The sequence below is a fragment of the Lottia gigantea genome (assembly GCF_000327385.1).
Source record: "Lottia gigantea unplaced genomic scaffold LOTGIsca_100, whole genome shotgun sequence".
NCBI lineage: Eukaryota > Metazoa > Mollusca > Gastropoda > Lottiidae > Lottia > Lottia gigantea.
The window spans coordinates 140020-159499 of record NW_008706748.1 but is presented as its reverse complement, the minus strand read 5'-3'; the positions used below and the strand labels follow the sequence as shown (position 1 = coordinate 159499).

At 32.4% G+C, this 19480-nt stretch overlaps 1 protein-coding gene across 1 annotated transcript; it reads left to right on the top strand.

Annotated features, from left to right (window-relative positions):
• Positions 1-1184: 1184 nt before the first annotated feature.
• Positions 1185-19218, top strand: LOTGIDRAFT_91758 (hypothetical protein; the record flags this gene model as incomplete). The annotated part of the gene is made up of 6 exons (XM_009046328.1): positions 1185-1687; positions 16295-16418; positions 16967-17089; positions 17684-17770; positions 18426-18610; positions 19062-19218. Coding segments are annotated over 6 exons (1179 nt in total), but the record flags the coding sequence as incomplete, so codon positions are not given.
• Positions 19219-19480: the final 262 nt, after the last annotated feature.

The window sequence follows — 19480 nt, the reverse complement described above, 5'->3', positions numbered from 1 at the left end:
AAGAATATTGCCCTGTGTATACAAAGTAGGTCAAGGTTCGTAATGTAATAAACATAGTTATTATTCAATGTAACATCTTGTATACACTGAAAATATGTCACATTTTATTACATTTTGCATTGCTATTTATAACATTTGTCATAAAGTTATATTTGTCCAGAGTGTTGTGGATTGAGATTTGAAAGTAATTTCAGAAATATTGATTGTATTCATGGGGTCTTGTAAGAGACTAATTATTTAGTTGGAGATTCGTACTACTTATTTCTTGATGATAATTCCAATTTTGCATGAAATTAAAATATGAGCAACAACTTCTGAACTTCTGAAGGCAAGTGCACAGTTTTCATTCATGGGTTCACTTAGGTTATCTATATCTAATGCTGGATATATTATTAGTTGCTAGCAAAATCAAGTTGCTGTCTGGTTCTGCAAGTGGCAAGGCAGACCTGCGATATCTCACACTTAATGATTCTAAACTGAATTTGAAATAATTTGTTTACTAAACCTTTAGAGTTCCCCTAATATCAAATCAAAGACTCAAAGTCGCAACCATTTTAAGAATCACATAATTCATGAGTGTTTTTCTTCTCATTATCCCAGGTTCAGACTTAAGCCTAAGATTCTGAGATGTTATAATCATAATAATTCATAAATATTTAATTATATATTTCAGAGCTCCTCTCTAACTACTGATGCAAGCAGTGTCCACATCTCTCAACAATTATACCAGTACTTCATCCTTGAATTATCAACATTATAAAAAAATCAAACTAGAGAACTGTCCGATAACATCAGCTTCGAGAGAACAGCATGTAGTATTTGACTCCTTATTTAACCAACATTCTGGAGCTTTACCTTCTAACTACAAGCTTAATGAGGTTTCAAAATACAGCTCGTTTGAGGTCATGCCTCATCCACTTCTTTCCTCGACCCTCAAACCACAAGACACTTACCCACGCTATGGAGTAAAACGTAAAAGTGATGTGTTAGATTCACAGATGCAGCTGACGGACGTGCACGTGATAAACAGCGAGGATGATCGAAGTGCCGCCAATACGACCACCATCGCTACGAAGCCCGCTACCACGACAAATACGACTTCCAAAACATCGTCGTCGGGTAGCGAAGGAGACTATAAGCTAGTACAACATGAAACATTACAATCATGGACGTCCAGCTACGAAGTTTTGGAATTTCTGGGACGCGGTACATTCGGTCAGGTGGTCAAGTGTTGGAAAAAAGGCACCAATGAAATCGTAGCGATTAAAATTTTGAAAAATCATCCCTCGTATGCTCGTCAAGGACAAATTGAAGTTCAAATATTGAAGCAGTTAAGTCAAGAAAATGCGGACGATTACAACTTCGTGCGAACCTACGAATATTTTCAGCATCAAAATCATGCGTGTCTTGTGTTTGAGATGTTGGAACAGAATTTATATGATTTTCTCAAACAGAATAAGTTTCAGCCATTACCGTTGAAATATATCCGTCCTGTCACACAACAGGTGTTGACAGCTTTACTTAAACTAAAGGATCTAGGATTAATTCACGCTGATTTGAAACCTGAAAATATTATGTTGGTGGACCCTGTACGATTTCCGTATCGTGTTAAAGTGATTGATTTCGGATCGGCTAGTCAAGTGACGAAGGCTGTTCCATCAACTTATCTACAATCTAGATATTACAGGTAAGTGGCATTGAATTTATTCAATTCATTATTTTTTTCATTTATTTTTCATCAACATTTTTGATATTTCATTATGGTGATCATTGAATATTGATTACTTCCATTAGTTTTAGTAACTATTATTGTTTCTATATCATTAGATCTCTCATTTTTCAGCCATTCCATCATTTCTTCCTCCACTTACAGTACACTTATTCATTCATAATAGACGTCTGACTGTACAGTTATATACAGTGTATCTTATATCTTCTAGTTATAGACTGGTTATTATTAGCTATCTCAATCTTTGCCAAGATATCTATCTATAGACTGAAACTACACCAGAATAGGATTTCACGGAATGAAAATCAAATTTGGTACAAATAAATCAAAGTAAGATCTGTAAAGAGCAAAACAAAAAGAAAGAAATTGAGCTCTGTGACCTATGCCAGTGCTTACTTTGAGACTCGTCTCAATACACCCGCATTCCAAATGTAGTACCGGTACTAACATACGATAAGCGAATAACAAATAATGGCCTAGCAAGAATAAAAGCTAAATTTTAGCAAAATAATTTATATCAATAAAGTATTTAGCCAGATTCAAATAGCAATACAGACTGTAAATAGTATTGTTACCAAATAACTTGGAAATAACAGTTCTGGTATCAATCAGTTGCTGTTTATAAACCTTCATCATAGAGGGGAATTTCTTGTTGAGTTTAAGATATTCTTTTGGAGTTCTCTTTGATTATAAGAGTTTATAACTGGCAAGATGGGAGAGGAGTTACATTAGCCTGTTCCCTAATCCTTTTCATAATTAAGTCAATAAAACACTGTGTATGGTAGATTAAATCCACTTTCATTAACTCCCTAAAACAATGGCTTTACATTTCTGAAATATTCGTTTATCTTGTTAATCTCTCCAGAAGTAGGTTATTTTCTATCAAATTGATGCACATATTATATTCTAATGCTGAAATCCACAATCCCTACTTGTGACCTAGGCCAGTGCTTCTATAAGATATTTTCTCTGATAAAACCTTATTACCTTACTGTTTAGAAAAAAAAAAACTGGCTTGATAGTTTATTGAAAACTTGATTTAAGTTTCCATAAGTAGTAATAAAATGTTAAAAACTCTATAAACGAACAAATACGTGAATGAAATCTAATTTCAATACATGTTTTATGTTGAGTAATGTAAAGTTCAGTCAACATCTTTCAAATATTATATATTGGCACATAGAATTGATTTACTGTTGCTTGCCAGCTAGTTAAAACTTTTTTTATTTAAGTTTTTTTTAAAAGTTATATCTGTTTGATAGATAGTCCTGAATTGCTGAACTTGACAAAATTTTGCACCTGTCGTATTGTCATCAATTACCCCATACCTGTACAAAAGGAAAATGACTCTATGGTGTAATGTGAGAATTCGGTCTCTTCCTTACCATATCATTATGACTGGGGTAAGACACCAGGTCACGACCTCTACTGGTTTATACTAATCTGCTCTCTGAGGTGGAAAAACTTCATTGAATTTGATGTATGGGATTGAACAGGCTTTGTTGACAAAATGGCTGCGTGTGAGACAGATGTTTTTAAAGAAAATAATTGACAAGACTTGTATGGGATCAGAAAACGTGGAGGGATTTTGTCAAAAAAGTTTTTGGTATATTTATTCTTGAGGGCATGTGGAGAAATGTTATTTTCTAAGTAATAAAGCTTATTATCAACTGTCTGAAAAATAAAAGGGGTTGTAAAGAGGCTTTCTAAATTTCTTTTGTAGCAGGGACACTGCTGCATCAACTTGCACAATTCCAATTTTCAATCAGACATCTGTGGTTCTAGCAATTCCACTAAAATTAGGTGTTTTATGATGTAACTAATCATGAAGGGATTATAGTGTAATGAAGCGTATCTTTGTGACTTCATCAAATACGGTAATTAGTTTTAGTAGAATTGCAGGAACCAAAGACATCTGATTGGAAATTAATCATAGTGGAAATTGATGATATCAGTGTCCCTGATACAGTATACACATATGAACTTAAAAAACCTCTTTACAATCCTTTTAATACTGAAATTTAGCTCTAGATATCAATCTAGTCTTCCCTAAATGAATTGATCTTTATCGTCTTGCTAATAGAATTTGAGACAATAAAAAATATTGCTCATAACATTTTGTTGAACATTATCGTGATGTACTCTTTCAAATACTGGTAACTGATTTTTCATATATTTTTGTAATAAAATGCATGACTGATTATAAAACTTGAAATAATCAATTTGGTGCAGAAACGTGGGGTGTCACCCATTTCCTTTGTAAATGAAATATATATAAACACTTTACTCCAAGAAATGTACCTTTAAAGGGATATGTGCCATTTTTTTTGACCAATCATACTTTAATCTCAGAAATGGGAATTTTTTGTAGCTAAGCCAATCAGTCGTTGTGTTCACAGCTCATCGTCTAAATTTGAGCTTTCAAATCCATGTTTGTCCAGAATTATCCGCGTTTGAATGTTAAAATGACGACTCGTCATTTTAAGATAGTCTGATATAGAAAAAACATTTATAGAAATAGTGAGTAAAATTCCTAATTTCAGATGGTTTTTTTTGAGGAATAATACCATTTTCATACATTTCTAGGACTTCTGAAGACTATTTACATATTTTCAAAACTCAAATCAACCCCTTCCCTCCCCCCCAAAAAATGGCACACCTTTCCCTTTAAGTATATGACATTAACACTTGTAAATGCGACATCATTAGGTATAAATTGTGTTGAAACATATAATAATATTTTGTTATTAAACAAGTGTGTTATACCATAATATATTCCCTTCTTTTTGTTTTATGTGCTCTGGGCTTCTAAATGTTGCTAAAATCTTACGGCTTTTACCCCCCAACCCCTATCACCTAATCATATTAAAGGTAGTGTTGGCTAGTAATGTTGCAAGTTAAACTTTAATTTCATATCTAATATGGTAAGATAACATTATTATGACAACATGTTTCTGTGAAGGTTTTCATCGTGATGTAAGGATTTCTTATTAGCGTCTAATTGATATTAAAATCGTGTCTATAGTATCTGTTATTATGTTAGCTAGCTTGGCGTAGGTTTATATTTATCACTACTCTGATATCTAATATACAGTTATTATATTAATTATAACTATTACATAACATATAACACAATACAACAGAGAAGATTATATTTTTTTTACAGACAAGCTGGAAGCAATGTTTAAAAATCTATTTTTTCCAAGTTGATTAAAATGCATCTTAATGTTTCATTTTGGGTTTTTTATGCAGCTTAGTATGCTTGCAGATTAGTGATCTAAAAAGATTCTTCTTTAAATCATGTTCTGTGTAATTTTAGTCCACTAGCCTGCCTCGAAAGTTGTCATCCTATGATGGTGCTAACACATCAAAATCAACCGTTAAAATAGAAAAGCGTTAACTTAATTAGTTACATTTGATCAGGGGCCATTTTCTTATAATTAAATTACAATCTTCCAGTCATCTGATTGGTCAATCAAATTTTTGAATTTATTTTGATCATCCAATAAGTTAACTGAATATATTTATAGATAAGTTTTGATGAATATTTAGCTGTGTAAGTTATCAGCTCTTGCTGTCAGTGAAACACTTGGCGTGAGTTCAACGACTCAAGTTCTATGGTGTGATTGGAATGATTATCACAACCTTTAACCTATGACCTTTAGAAGGTCATGTTATATGAGTGTTATAAATATTAATAATGGCTGTCATTTCATGACTGATAAATCAAACTGCCAGATTAATTTTCAATGTCAAATATAATCTGTTAATGGCCATTTAAAAACCCATTTCATATCACTTCATAATTCAAGGACTTTCATTTTTGAATTTAATGAAAATTTTTGATATTTTAGATTAATGGAAATTTCAATAAGTTTACAAGACAGTATTTAGAAATTAAAACTGATGTTTCTTTTCTTCTTCAAATTGAGAATTTGATTTTCAATATTTTTGATTAATGCCATTTTCAATAAACTTTTAAAGAGAACATTACATGGATAAGACTTTTCTTGAGACACATAATCAATATTCTTGAAATTGAGAAAAAAAATTTAATACTTGAAATTAATTCCAGTTTCAATACATAGAAAGCCTTGTAAGAATTAAACATGAAATGGCCAGTTGATTTTACAGCAGTCACAGATTTGTTTTTTATCAGCAAAATCAAAATTTTCTTGAGAAAAAAGAATATAAGCTTAACTCATGAAAAGATGAAATTTAGTTTGCATCATTATTGTATTTCAATCAGTTTTTGTTTTGTCAGGAAAATTTATTTATAATGGATACCAGTTCAAAACACAAACACAATCAATCAATCAATTTTATTTTCAGGTACCAGTAATTAAGGCAGTTATAAGCGCAATTGCCATTTATTCTACCTATAAAGTATTTAGACTCAAATTTCAATCAGACCACTGTGAATGTTTTGTTTAAGTTCTGCAACATATCACTGTAATAAATGATATTAGTAACTGGAACCATGCCAATTTTGTCACGAAATTCACCATACACAAGACAGATTTAGCTTTACGGAAACTGTTGAAACTATTGATGATTTCCTAATGCACAATTTTTTGCACGACTAAAACTGTACAATGAAATAAATAGATTTGAGCTTATGATTTGTTTCCAAGAAGCAATAAATTTCGAAATTGTCTTGCGCAATAATCATTATAATTGTTAGAATCAGAAGGAGAAATCAATTTCAGCGAGTGAATTGCTGTGAAATTGCAGATTTCTTAATTTAAAGAAAACTTCTTGTGAGAGATTTCTTTCCCCTTGTCATTATACCAAATACAGTACTGGTAAAAAAAAATCCATTCAAGCAGGACAACTCCGTTAACAAAATCTTGTCCAAATTTTGACGAAATCAAAGAGTATGTTCTTCAAAGAGAAGTAGTATCAAGTGTATTTAGCATGGAATAAGATGTACAGAAACTAAAAGAAGAGAAATTCACAACATGATTGGCTTCTTCTGGTTTCTCTTGTATTGTCAATCCAGTACTAGATACTATACCTTCTAGGCTATTCACTCTATTGAAAATGAATATGGCTAGAATAATTGTACAACTGTGAAATATTGTCGAAATATTGCAGATCTTTTTTCTTGTTTCTCATCCTGTTATTTAATTGTAACAACTGTATCAGAAGTAGTCTGCAACTTTGAGTATGATATATAGACACAGCTTTATGGAACAACAATCACTGGTTAAAGTTTTATACAAGGTTTTCCCTGTTGTCTTCAGGCTCAGAATCATAAAAAGCGATTAGCAAACTGCATACACTACTATTATAGGGATGTAGTATAAAATATATTGTAAAATTTAAGCTATGAAGAAATAAGTTGTTTTGATGAATAAAAACTGATAAATTATATATGGTTTCTTTAAGTAATTGTTGAGAAATACCAGTACGTAGTACAAATAGGTATATTAATCAAAGTACTAAGTAATAACATCCTTGTTAATTACATTGTTTATCTGCAGGCTAGAGTTTTGATTGGACAAAAACAGGAAATGTCCACATATAATATGATAGATATTATTTTGATGATTTATTTATTTTATTTATTTATATTTTGATGTAAAATGACTATTTTCTAGACTTATCTGTTGTTGAAAGAAATTCTAGACCATAGAGTGGACTTAAAATTTAAGGTCTCAAACTTGGTCAATAAGAGTATATTATATTCATCAGTGGACTTACTTGGTGTAATAATCATATCACAGAATCTCATAATTATACTTCATAATATTATATCATAGTTTCACAGTTTGTAGTAATAGCTGATAACAAGCCTGTTGTAGTATTAGATTAAATATGAAAATTTTCCTGTAAATATTTAAATACGGAATTATGAAATATTTGATTTGTTTTAAAAAGTTTCCTTCTTCCTTGATATTTGATTTAAAATGTTTCTTCAGTTCAGTACTCTCTTTATTATAAATGGTGCTAACTTTCCTTATAATAATTATCTATAATATACATCAAAAATGTCATGCTTTAAAACTGTATTCAAATTTCTGGTTTGGAGATATACATTGTCTAACACTAACATTAGATAAATAAGAACATTATTATTGATATAATATCCCAAGGTTACTTTAAGTTTTGAAACGATTCATTTCACATCATTATTATTTTGTGCTTCATAAAGATTCCTGTATGTGAAGTTTGGCCATATGCAGCGATCGTACTTTACCTAAACTTTGACTTAAGCTAGGCTGAACTTTAGGTATGCACTGGTCGATCTTTACGAAAGTCGTGCTTAAATTTGACTATCAAATATAGAAAATGAAAGCCTTGATCCTAACTTTGTAAAATTCGACTTGAACCAAAGTTCAACTTTAGTCAAGGTAAGAGTGCTGCTTAAAGCGTTGCAAAAATTCACAAAGAATAGTATATTAATAATAGTGTTTTATTTTCACATATTACTCTACTTCTTAATATCAAACAATACTTTGTCTAACAATGTATAAGATTGAACAAAGTTTAAATAAGACTGAAACTATCTTTCATACCAAACAGAACATATGTATGCTGTGTGTTTGGTTTATTTGGTTGAAATAAAAGTCAACTGTCCAACCAGGCTAACTGAATAGTTGACAGTCAATATTGTCCTTGTATACTGAGACAGATTAAAACTACGGTTGGTGTGATTGTCCTGAAGTCCCTTTAAGAGACAAGTTTGATTTTAAGGCACTTTTAGGATTTAAGGATGTTAACATCAATGGCCAACGATGCAGACTGATATAGAAAAATGTCATGCTGTTCGATGGGTTGAAAAATTCCTACTTGGGCTAAAGAAAAGCTACAATGCCATGCTGTGAGGAATGAGGAAAACAGCTGAATTTGCATTACTTGTCTATTTCTTTTCTATCAAAGTAGTCACAGGGCTCTTCTTAATCTTATATTAAAGATCCATCAACAAGAAGAAAGTGTAGTCTGATGATGCTATTGTGGCAAAATTTCCCTCATTGCACACTGCATTGTGTGCCCTGCCTTCATTAGTCATTTAGGTGCAGGAGAGTAGTATGTAAAAGGCAAAGGGCATTTAAAACAGTTTACTAACAAACTAAAATTGGTTTCACATTAGGACGACCATATTTGTTTTCACTTACTTCAGACGAATGTTTGGCAATCAAACGAAACCGAACAATGTACAGCCACTGAGGACTTCCTCTACTTTCTCACTTGATTGCCAAAACCGTGCACTCGGTACTTCTAGTTGAACTTTGTTTGTAGTTCATGTTAATATAAGGTGGTATGTTTATAGCTGACATTCACTAAGTTCAATATACACTACATGCTGGCCTTTTATATCCATTAGTTTACACTGGCTGAGATTTTATGGTGATAAAAGTGGAGATATATTTAATTTTTTAGGGGAAATATCTACGGTGAAAAAAAAGAGGCAAAAAAAAAAAGGCACTTCTGTGCTGCTTTTGCGTCATATATTCGTTTTTGTAGGCCATTTATTTCTATTTGTTAACACTGGCTGAGATTTTATGATGATAAAAGTGGAGATTTATTTAATTATTCAGGAAAATATATGTTAAAAAGAAGCACTTGTTATGTTATTTTTTGCATATATTATAAATCATATTTCTATAGGTTTACATTGAGTTAGATTTTATGGTTATAAAAGTGATGGTTTATTTAGTTTTTTTTGGGGAAAGTTTGTAAATAATAAAAGGTATTTCTGAGCGGTTTTTGTATCTTATAAATCATATAGTGTAGACTTTTTATAACCATTAGTTCACTCTGGTTTAGATTTTATGGTTTTAAAAGTGGTGATTTATTTAGCTTCTTAGGAAAATATGTAAAAATAAGACACCTCCATGCTGTTTTGCATCTTATACATTTATTTAGAATAGTTTACACTGGCTTATATTTTAGAGTGATATGAGTGGCCATATAGTGAATTTATTATAGAAGTGTAGGAAAGAGAGAACCGTCACTATTGTGTTTTTTTTTTTGCATATATTGATATATTACATAAACCGTTATGTATAATTGTATATATTTAAAAAGATATATAGTACGGTCAGCCGCTCTAACCTGCATCACTGACAGGGGGAAACTAGGTTGAAAAATCTGGTATTAGGCCATACCAAAATAATATTCTGTTCGTCGGGAATTCCGTACCGGATTTTCCGTTTCGAAATTTTATTTTTAAAATTAAAAAATAATATTCCGTATGTATCAAAAGAGCTCCCGTATGTAAAATTTTGAAAAAAGAATTTATAATTTTAAAAAAAAAATTATATTGCCTGTATGTCCGTACCTGTAAATTGATCAGATAACATGATTGTTTAGCTCTCATTTTTAGTTTCATTTTTATTTCTCTAAGCCTAAAATTTGGTAGCAGGAGTAACAAATTGCGCCCTCTATTTCCGTTTGTCAGTTTGTGGACATCGTGCGACAATTATAGTAGAACATGTTCCAGCTGTTGAGAGAGTGAGTTCGTACAGTAGTTTAGGCCCTTTGCTGAAGCAAGAACGTTTTCTCGACGACCGAACGCATCGAAATTCCGGAAGTTGATAATTATCAGAAATAGGCATGGCCGATGCAGTGCTAGAATTAATATTTGTATTTGTCTTTTTTACCAAAATGATTTTAGTAATCAAAAGTAGGTCACACCAGAAACTTATTTTGCCATACATGGCGTTTGATGTTGAGCCTGAAAACACTTTTAAAGATGTTTATGATCTGGCATCTACAGGAATTCAATCGTGCATATCACAGATCCCAGAAAAAGTGTACATGTGCTAGATTGGTGCAAAACAATTGATGATGGCTGGTCAAAAGACCAGTTAATCTGTGCAAAAGAAATTTTGTGGTATGTCGATACTCACCATGACAAATTTAAAACAGCTAGTTGTGCCATACCAAAATGTTTTGAAGCCTTTCAAGGCTACAATCGTCTTATTGAGTTGCATTAGAAAGCGCCCACCTTGAGTGTGAGTAAGCTGGAATGTTATTCTGCAGATTTAACAAAATGTTGGAGCTAACCATGTATGGCTGCAACACTGACACCTATTTTTTATTGTTATTTTTTACACCATAAATAAATACTATTAATTGTTATTTTATCTCAATACATTCAAAATCATCCATGCTGGAAAATTTTAATGAGGGGACTTTTTTTTTTTAAAATGAAAAAATATTATATCGCACCAACCAAATCAATGATTACTAACTTTTAGACATTTTTTTTTTTAAATTAAAAAAAAAATTTCGTTCGCTCGTACACTCGAACAGAAAATTATTTTGGTATGGCCTTATCTAGACCTATGCTGGGATTGAACCCTGGATCTTCAGGTTAGGGAGCAAGCGTCTAACTCACTGACAGGGGGAAACTGGTTGAAAAATCTGGTATTATCTCGACCTATGCCGGGATTGAACCCTGGATCTTTAGGTTAGCGAGCAAGCGTCTAACTCACTGACATGGGGAAACTGGTTGAAAAATCTGGTATTATCTCGACATATGCCGGGATTGAACCCTGGATCTTTAGGTTAGCGAGCAAGCGTCTAACTCACTGACAGGGGGAAACTGGTTGAAAAATCTGGTATTATCTCGACTTATGCCAGGATTGAACCCTGGATCTTTAGGTTAGCGAGCAAGCGTCTAACTCACTGACAGGGGGAAACTGGTTGAAAAATCTGGTATTATCTCGACTTATGCCAGGATTGAACCCTGGATCTTTAGGTTAGCGAGCAAGCGTCTAACTCACTGACAGGGGGAAACTGGTTGAAAAATCTGGTATTATCTCGACTTATGCCGGGATTGAACCCTGGATCTTTAGGTTAGCGAGCAAGCGTCTAACTCACTGACGGGGGAAACTGGTTGAAAAATCTGGTATTATCTCGACTTATGCCGGGATTGAACCCTGGATCTTTAGGTTAGTGAGCAAGCGTCTAACTCACTGACAGGGGGAAACTGGTTGAAAAATCTGGTATTATCTCGACTTATACCAGGATTGAACCCTGGATCTTTAGGTTAGCGAGCAAGCGTCTAACTCACTGAACCACCACAGCTCCTAATAGACATTTAAAAAGAAGATATAGTTATACAGTACTGTATATTTTAACTACTATGTTGTTAGGTTGTTGCTATTTATAAAGGGTGAAGGTAAACAATTTGTAAAACTTTAATTATAAATTTATATGAATATTATAAGTGTTTTTTATGATACCTAGTGAAATGTTAAATTAAAATTTGATATATAAATACATGTATAAGTTATATTTTTTCTATCTCACTTACTCTAAATTTATCTCTATTCAAAAATAGAACAGAAAATAAAATCAAGGAATATAGTCATCCTAAAATTTCTTCACAAAGTGCAACGAGCATTATGTGATAGAAGCATATTCTGCGATAAGTGACATCATCAAACTCTTAGTTTTAGTGGAATTGCAGGAACCACATACATCTGATTGAAAATTGGAATGGTGCAAATTGATGCTATCAGTGTTCCTGAAACACATGAACAATTTTAAAAACATCTTTACAATTCCTTTAAACATTCAGTATAAATTATCAAACCAAATAATTTCTGTCTCATGATGTTCAAACCTATTCAAGACCTTTAAAGACTCAACCCATAGTTTCTTCATAGAAAATACACAACACAAACCAATGAATAAAGATTGTTATAAAAGAAATGTTATGCTTTCTCCCAGAAAAATAGAAAGTTGGGCTGGCTGACTTCTGTCTCCAAGACTGAGAGATATTTTATGAACAATACATAACAACACAGATAGACTAATCAGTGAAATAGTTTTAATAGGAAGATAATAAAAGTAAATATTATGTTATTTTTGAGATAAAAAGAAAGTTAATTGGGTTATAAAGAGAGATATAAATAAGTTATCAAGGCTATCACTATAATACTATTTATATAAACTAACTGTAGGTAGTAAATATATTATACAACTATAATACAATTATATCTTTTCTAAATGTTTCAAACAATCAAGCTAATATCTGGTGAAAAGATGTCTAATATATTTAAAATTACAAGATCAAAACATTATGATCTTAGCTTGGATACTTTATGAAAAATCATGGAATAAAAAGTATTAAGTATTCGATATATATAATCTTTCTGTTCTAAACACTTTCTCAAATTATATTCACTCATCAATGGAAGATATTGCTCCTTACTGGACTATTGATACAGATATTTTTGTGTTTGATTGATCTGATAAACTCATAGAATGATAGAAATAGCTTATTCTAATGATCAAAAGGAAAAAAATTTTCTTTTATCAGACGAATGGGGTGAACAGTTATTCACTGAGATAAAGGGATTTCTGACTGGCTATTAGGACCTGGGTTAAATCTTGACATGGTTGGAGGTTGAGATATTACATTCGGATATCTAATACCCTGACAATTAGAAGTCTAAAACAATAGACTGATGCCAGTGTTCTGATAAATTTCACATTACATGGTGTTTTCACTCATTATATCAATCACGTGTTAGAAATTAGAACTGTAACTCTATTTTATATCAATATAAACTCTATTAAGGTAGACCATGTTTTATTTTGTTTAGATTAAAATCCCATTTATATCTCTTAATAAAACAAAAATAATGTTATTTATTAGTTTGTTTATAGAAACACCGTGAGATTGAAGTATGTTAATTTACTTATTATATTTTATAGTTGTTGTTGACATTTGTTATATTAAATGGAACATTACCTGGTTATATCATAATATTACATTATACAATAATGATTATAAACTCTTTATTTTACATGGGTCAGAATTAGGTCCATTACATGGTCTTATCTAACATTCATACACATGGTGCAGAAAAGTAAGACGTAAAACTCCATTCATTTCATTTCATTTCTGGTTGTAGAAGAGAAGGCTAATGTTGTCCTTGCTAAAATGTCCCTCATTGCACACATCAAGGTGCAGGAAATTAGCTTTAAGACTCCATTGTTTTTTATTTCTTTTAGATAATTTAGAGTTTCTCCCTGATCAAAATAGTTCTCCAATTATCAGTAAATCATTATCATAATAATTAATGAAATTATCATCAAATTTTCTCTTTATTTGCCATTATAGACCTTCAATTTCCTTTGTTCTGAAACATGGTAAACAAGTTTGTTTTTTCCTGACTTCTTAGTCCATTATAATATTTATATATATGAGATCCACGTAAGAGCCAAACAAATGTGGTATTTTGAAAATTAAGTGCTCAATAAGTCGTAGGGTGGTAATGGGTGACAATTTTCATTCCAATTATTTAGATATTGACAATATAATATTTAATACCAAACTGAAACAATATTAGGGTAAAGTTTTAAATTAATTAAATTGTTATTAGTGAAATGACATGACTTGTTCTACTTTCCTTCTGTTTTTATTAGCTTTTATTTTAAATTCGGCCACTTAAGTTAAGGTCTGAAGACAGCCTTCTTGAAACATTTGCAATTTGCCAATCAAATTCAGCAGTGGGATTTTGTAATGCTGTCTTTAGACCCAAACTGAAGTGGCTATATTAATAATGAAAGCTAATAAAAAATGGAACAAAAGTTTGGTCTAATAATGTAGGAAACATCAAGTGCTATGAAACACTTAAAATACAGGGCTGAACTCTATCTGTACTGACACAATCTTGACTACACATGTACTAATAAATATCTATTAAGTTATATGTACTGGTACAACCAAGACTATATAAACTGTTTCTAGTGTTTACAAAACCTCTTGGAAATGACCTTTTAACTAATATTGATTCAAAAAGCCATGGTTTATGGTCTATTCTAAGCTTGATAGATAAATTCTATGTTTACACTATGTTTGTGTATTTGTTATAAAGGTCTTGTTCAGTTGTTTAAGTAACACTAGACTAAAAGTTAAATGATAATTGTTGGTGTTAATTTTCCCAGTTGAAATCCTGGTGAGATGCAGGTCATCTTCACAATGTCAAGCTATTACGAACTGTATCTTATACCTTTGTATCACAGAATGCAGCAATTTGATTGGATTGCATGTCAGCAAATACAGTCAATCAGAGCTCTCGATAGAAAATTTTCTAAATTTTACACAAGAACAAAATATGCTTCATCACATAAGACCCTCTACGATGTACGATTAGTGACGTCATCAAACACTTTAAATGACAGACGTCTGTTTGAAAATTGGAATAATGCAAATTGATGCTATCAGTGTCCCCGATACACTTTATGAAAATTTAGAAAACCTCTTTACAATCTCTTTAACATCATAGCACGCCACAACCTCATGACTTTCTGATTCTCTCAACAAGAAAATATTATTGATATAATTATTGTATTTAATAGAATAGAACTAATAACTCGGCCATTAGCTTGAAGCTTGATTAGACATTATGTATTGGACACTCCTATTAACTATATATAGAATCATACTTTATATTAATTATTGTGATATAACTATAGGGCAATGTAGATCAGAGATCATTCCTCCCAGTTCTACCAAATATATTCCTCCCAGAAAATAGATCAGTCTTTTTCAACATGTTTAACTAACAAATGTATTCAACAATTAACCATGAATGGATATATGATAATACTCCATATCAATGAATGACATCAATTTCAGTCATAGATCACCTTGCCTCCCATTTCCTCCTTGGTCGGACGATTCCTCTCCATTTCCTCCCCAGGCAATGATTCCTCCCTAGTATCTACCAATTTCCCCCCCTGTTGTTAACCGGTACAATGTGACTATGACTATATATAGAATCAATCATGAAATTTGATAATCAATAATCAAAATTATAAATTGCTAGAGTTGATAATCGATTATGTAGATAAGTTTAGCCAGCCCTAAGCTGTACCACCTTCCATAATGTATATTTAAATTCATGTCCAGACCAAATTTTGGTTTTCCCATATCAGGATATTTTGAATGAAAATAATAATTTTATACTCCGCAGTCTGCACTCAAAAACAATTTGGAGAAAAGTGGTATTGTTCTAATTATAAATGCAATCACTGATTTATTAAACCTAAATATTAAACATTGATTCACGAGTCTAAAGATTTCAAATTGATATAAAGGTTTTCAATCTGTGTGTTAATTTTATATTAGTATTCCTTCTCACAAGAGAATCTGTGAACCTTGTCCATCTTATTATACACTGCATGAGGTTGAAAATATCATCACTAACATACTGTATAGCTTGTTAATGACAAGACAAATCCTAGATATACATATTTATTGACATTATCCACACAGTTATACCATGTTTGTAACATTCATTCATTCATTCATTCATTCTCTTTCTCATTCCATCCAATATTTCACTCAGTATTGGTGTCTTCCCATAACGTCCCTTCCCAGTTTGCCCTTTCCAAATTCACCCCGCATTACTTAGTCCCTTTCCCATATTGCCCCATTCCTGATATGTACTCCCCCCCTTTCTCAAATAAGCCCTTCCCATTCTGACCCATCTCACCCTGAGGCAAGTACTGCACTAAGTAGAGTTTTAGTTTATGGAACATTTGTATATTTTTGGAAATATATTTATTTATGAATATACCTATATATTTCAGAGCTCCGGAGATATTATTAGGTTTACCGTTTTGTGAGGCAATAGATATGTGGTCATTAGGCTGTGTTATAGCAGAACTCTTCCTGGGTTGGCCTTTATATCCAGGTTCTTCAGAATATGACCAGGTTGGTACTTGATTTACTTTTAAAATTATTGTGCAGCTGTAAACTATGAATTTATATCCATGGAGTATAACAATGTCCATAATATGGTACAGGGACAGGGCTTATTTCTCCAATAACGAAAAGATTAACATTTATAATGATTGCAAATGTACAAGGGCCATTTGGCTTATTATGATTTGGATATTCAATCTGGTTTCCACATGTCAGTGAGACAGTTCTGAGGTGCTGAAAAAAGGGTTTATAGATAGTCTTTAGATGGGACAATAAAACGAGGCCCAATTTGCTACAGACTGTGAACTAAGATTCCTTGGCATTTGGAAATTGAAAGAGAATAGTCTTATGCAGCTAACTAAGCAAAATTTTCCTCATTGCACTGCATGGTGTTTTTTTTGTGTTTCATTAGCCCAATCAGGTGCAGGAAAGTAAGATATAAAACTCAATTTACTTTATGAGAGTTTGATTAATGAAAGTTTATGTTGTAAAGGTACGTTTTTCTGACACTGTTCTGAAGTTGAAGAAGTCATTAATTTACAACTTTTTCTTTTCAGATTCGTTATATTTCTCAAACACAAGGCCTACCAGCAGAACATATGTTGAGTTCTGCCACCAAAACTTCCCGATTTTTCATGCGAGATAATACAGATACAAGTTATCCTTTCTGGAGGTTAAAGGTGAGATATATAGCGATTTGTTGCCCAAACCTCTCAAGCTATCTGATGGTTCTATGATATTGGAAAGGGATTCAAAATAGGATTTTCTAATTTTTTATATGTATCGGTGACACTGAAAGAATTGATTTATACATTTTTATGTGGGATATCTGTGAATCTTGCAATTTTAATTAAAGAGATTGTAAAGAGGTTTTCTAATAATTTTATGTGTATCGGGGACACTGATAGCATCAATTTAGGTGTTTGATGATGTCACTTATCGCTAAATCTTTATGTGATAAAGCATATTTACTATTAGTGACGTCATCAAACGCCTAGTTTAAATGGAATTGCAGGAACCACTGACGTCTGATTGAAAAATGGAAGGACGCAAATTGATGCCATGTGTGTCCCTTTTCAATCCCTTTAAACTATGCGTTTTATGAGGTACATATCACAAAGATAGATATTAAAAGCAGCTTTTGCGATAGTGATGGCATAAAATCTTAGTTTTATTAGAATTAACTAGTGGTTTGACTGAACCTTGAATTGTGCTATGTGTTTGGATTGTATGAAATTGAGAATATTTCTAAATAATTATTTTCTCCTTTACAGTCACCAGAAGAACATGAAGCTGAAACTAAAATTAAATCAAAAGAAGCCAGAAAATATATTTTTAATTGTTTAGACGACATAGGACAGGTAGGTCTTATTTATTACCCTGTTGCTGGGTGCCATGGACCTACAAAGAAAAAGTGTTTTTTACAGAACTTGGCATGCTCAAGTTTATTTCAACCCAGTCTCCCAATTTCTAATTTCTTTCTGCTAAATATTCCCAGCATAGATCGAGATAATACCTTCGGATTTTTCAACCCGGTTTCCCCCTGTCAGTGATGCAGATGAGAGGGGCTGACATGGAAAAAACTGTTCGGATGGGACAATAGACCGAGGCCCCGTGTGCTACAGGCTGTGCACGTTAAAGATTTCTTGACAGTTGGAAATCGAAAAAGAGCAGGCTTATGCCGCTGTCTTGGCAAAATTTGCCTCATTGCACCCTTCATGGTGTTGCCCGTCTTCATTAGCCCACATGGTGCAGAAAAGTAGGACGTAAAACTCCATTCATTTCATTTTCATTTCCTACTGATGTTTGAAGAGTAGTGACTGTAAAACAACTAGGTTGTTATAGCTGATTCAAGTCTCTGCTGAAATTTGTGAAAAGAATTTGTACAATACCACACTTGTTCTCTTGTGATTTTGGATTTTAATGTTGATTATAACAGGAACTGTAGATGCAGAACTGAACTTTTTCTTGTTTTTGTCTCTTAATGGAAACCCTGAATTTAATGTTATATTTTAGATTAATGTGCCAACTGATCTAGAGGGTAGTGAATTATTAGCGGAGAAGGTTGATAGGAGAGAGTTTATAGATTTATTAAAGAGAATGTTGATATTGGACCAGGAGCGACGTATACTACCAATAGATGCTCTTAATCATCCTCTTATTTCAATGAAACATTTAATGGATTACCCACATTGTAACATGTAAGTATCTTTCTTATTCTAGTCCCTGAAAATCTTCATTATCCCAATTAGGTTCAGAAAAGTAGGAGATAAAACTCCATTTCTTTTCATTGTACCAAAAATACACTTAAATACCCTTTGCCAGTGCCTTCTTGTTAAATGGTGACTAGTTACTTCAATATTTACTACTTTCCTCTCAACCATTCTGATCACTAAATTACCCTGTTTCATCCCTGTCGTTCTAGTCCTTCGCCAAACCTTTTGTCATTATCTTTCCCAGATTGTCCCTACCCTGGGACGACTGGACTAATAAGATGACTTAGTCAAGGGCATTGGAATCTTACACACTGACCAGATTAGAACCCACAACAACCATTGTCTGATGTAACCAAGCACATGATGTCATGATAGGATACCCTCTAACCAACTGCTCCACGGCCTTCTTTTAACTCATTTCATTTCTTCTTTCCAGAACGAAACAGAGCGTCCAATCAATGGAGATCTGTCGTAGGCCCCGTCAGTCCAGTGTGTATGATGTTAATCAGAATAGTAATGGTATGATGACTAATGTTGTACCGTCAAGTAACGGCAACTTTACTGTTACTTTTAACAACCAAATTAACGCTCTTCATACACAGGTAAATAGTTTTATATTTATTTACTGTTTACTTTGATATTACCCTTGTTATCTGAATACAATTTTGAAACAATGTGCTCCAGGGGGGCTTATTGAACTTTTTACAGTTAGAAATTTTATTCATTCTTAATTATGGAACTCAATTTTATGGTATACTACTTCATAGTTTCATTGTGAACAACGTTTCAACTGTTTACATTGTCATCATGAGATCAATTATTCTAAATAGTCTATTTATTTTGTGTGGCCTAACC